This window comes from Piliocolobus tephrosceles, unplaced genomic scaffold, assembly GCF_002776525.5.
Source record: "Piliocolobus tephrosceles isolate RC106 unplaced genomic scaffold, ASM277652v3 unscaffolded_20691, whole genome shotgun sequence".
NCBI classification, from domain to species: Eukaryota; Metazoa; Chordata; class Mammalia; order Primates; family Cercopithecidae; genus Piliocolobus; species Piliocolobus tephrosceles.
The window spans coordinates 1-2,564 of record NW_022302856.1 but is presented as its reverse complement, the minus strand read 5'-3'; the positions used below and the strand labels follow the sequence as shown (position 1 = coordinate 2,564).

The 2,564-nt window shown below is 61.0% G+C and overlaps 1 protein-coding gene across 1 annotated transcript; it reads right to left on the bottom strand.

The window, feature by feature from the left end:
• Nucleotides 1-65: 65 nt before the first annotated feature.
• LOC111533866 (leukocyte immunoglobulin-like receptor subfamily A member 2) lies at nt 66-2,558 on the bottom strand. Its single transcript, XM_026450483.2, is given in 6 exon segments — nt 66-238; nt 240-588; nt 838-1,134; nt 1,360-1,662; nt 2,291-2,326; nt 2,489-2,558. Coding segments are annotated over 6 exon segments (1,080 nt in total). The 5' UTR covers nt 2,523-2,558; the 3' UTR covers nt 66-177.
• Between the last annotated feature and the right edge of the window lie 6 nt (nt 2,559-2,564).

Below are 2,564 nucleotides of genomic sequence, written 5' to 3'. Positions count from 1 at the left end.
GGGCTTCCCTGAAGATTCCCCCTCAAACCAAATTTCTCTACATGGGCCCTGTGGCCTCCTCAGGCCCCTCCCTCCACCCACCTCTCCTCTTCATGATGCTGGCGGTGCCGCTGAGGGTGGGCATGCCTGGGAGGGCCCTGTTGTCCTCCTCCCCTCTGAGGGTGAGTCCCCCTCTGGCTAAGCCCCTCTCAGACCCCCGCTCACTCCATCCCAGCCCAGAGCTCTCCTGGGGCAGGACCTGAGCTGAGCCTTTGAGCTCAGAGAGGACAGGGTCAGGGCCCTCACCTGAGACCACGAGCTCCAGGGGGTCACTGGGGTGAGTCAGCAGGTAGGAGTTGTAGCTGAGTGAGCCGTAGCACCTGTAGGTCCCCGCGTGGGCAGAGGTCACAAGACTCATGGGGAATTCAGCCTGGTACTTAGGAGCTCGGTGCTCTGATCTCAGACGCAGCGGGGGATGGGCTGCCCCCTCCTTGGTCAGAAGGAAAGTGTGGAACTGCCCCTGTGACTGACACAGCAGGGTCACGTTCTCTCCTGAGGCCACCGTGGGGCCCGGCTGCACCGAGAGGGAGACCGTGTCATAGATCTGTCCTGGAGAGAAGAAGGATGGGTGAGGGGCTCCCACCTTGCTCTGAGCTGACACCTCCCCAGGCCTCTCTCTGGGACCCTCCGTCTCTGTCTCTGTTTTCTCTGAGTCTCCCCCTCTCCCCATCCCCTGTCTCTGTCTGTCTCTCCCTCCCTTGGTGCCCCCGCCCCTCATCCCGGCCGTCACCACCTGGGCTCCCCCAGCAGGGCCTGTGCAGAGCCTGGGTCCCTGACTGAACCCGCTGGGCTCCTCACCTGAGATCAGGATGTCCAGGGGGTCACTGGGGGCCGACCACTCGGAGGAGAGGTTGTGTGCACCGTAGCATCTGTACCGGCCCCTGTGGGAGCCCCTCACAGGGTCCAGAGAGAAGTTGGCCTGGGAAAGCCCAGCCTGGGGCTGCCAGCCAGAGCGCTGGAGGAAGTCACGTTCTCCCTCCTTGTATAGAACAAATCTGTCATAGCCAGCATCAGAGCCACACTGGAGGGTCAGCTTCTCCCCAAGGGCCACGACAGGACCCGGCTGCACTGACAGTGATGGCTTCTTAGAAACACCTGGGAAAAGGTGGTCACGGTTTCCAGGAGCGACCCTCAGGCTTCCCTACACACCCTCCCTCTCCCCCTGGGCCTCACCACTGCTGATCTTCCTGTGTCTCTGGCCCCAGGAGCCCTGAGCCCTCTCGTCCCAACATCATCCCACCTGGTGCTGCCCTGAGACGCGGCTCCTCCCCACCTGCCCGGAGACTCAGGGAGCTCCAGGCAATGCTGAGAATTTCTCACCTGGGACCAGGAGCTCCAGGAGATCGCTGGGTAAAGACCACACATAGGGAGGGCGTGAGTCATAACCATAGCACCGGTACGACCACCTGCGACTAGGGCTCACGGGGCCCACGGAGAAGACGGCCCAGGATGACCCACGGGTACGGGGCTGAGAGTTCAGGCATTGTGGGTGTTCATCTTCTCCTTCCTTACACAAAAAGAAGCTGTCATGTGCCACCTGTGAGACACACTGGAGGGTCACGTTCCCTCCTGAGGCCACCACAGGGCTGGGCAGGGCTGAGAGGGTGGGTTTGCTGTAGGCTCCTAGGAGAGAAGGAGGCACCGTGTTAAATGGGCTCCCACCTCCCACATCATCCCCAGGGCTGGGCTGTGAGAGGGAGACGCCCCGAGAGCCGACCCCCTTCCTGAGGACAGAGCCTGGGGCTGGGACCCCTGAGTGTTCCCTCACCTGTCACCACCAGCTGCAGGGGGTCGCTGGGCTCTGATGAGTGAGTGTGGCTGTAATACTGACAGCGATACCCTAACCCTAACCCTGCGTGTTCTGAGGTGATGAATCCAATGGGGAAATAGCCCTTCTTGACAAGCTCTTGTTGTATCTGTCTAACCCAGTATGCTGGGTTTTTTTCCCTATATAGACGGTACTCCTGAACCTGACGACTCCCCTGACACCTGAGGGTCACAGGACTCCCCTGGCTGATCATAGACCCCGGCTCAGCCCAGAGAGTGGGCTTGGGAAGGGTCCCTGGAAGGAAATCAGAGATCGGATTCTAAGTCATTTCCCATCCAACAGATCTCAGCTCTTGGCTGCAGGACCCACCACACGCCCCCATCAGTCAGCCCAGATCTGCTGTTCCCCATCCCCAGCTGCATGGAGGAGGCCCCTTGTCCCCGTTGAGGACAAGGGAACTGGGACAGCTGGGGACGGACTCACCTGCCTGCACGTGGGTCCTGAGGTCCAGACTCAGCCCTGGAAGAGAGTTCCCTGTGAGAGGTTTGCCCCTGAAGCCTGAGCAGGTCCTCCCCTCCCTGGGATCTTTGTGAGCCCCTGGGGTCTCCTTATGGACCAGAGTTTGGCTGTGGGGTGAGGCCCCTCCTAGGTTAGAATCTCCCCTCCCTCTTCAAATCTCACCGAGACAGATCAGGAGCACGAGGATGGCAGTCATGGCGTCTCCTCCCACTGCCCTGCTCTGCAGATGGATGAGCCC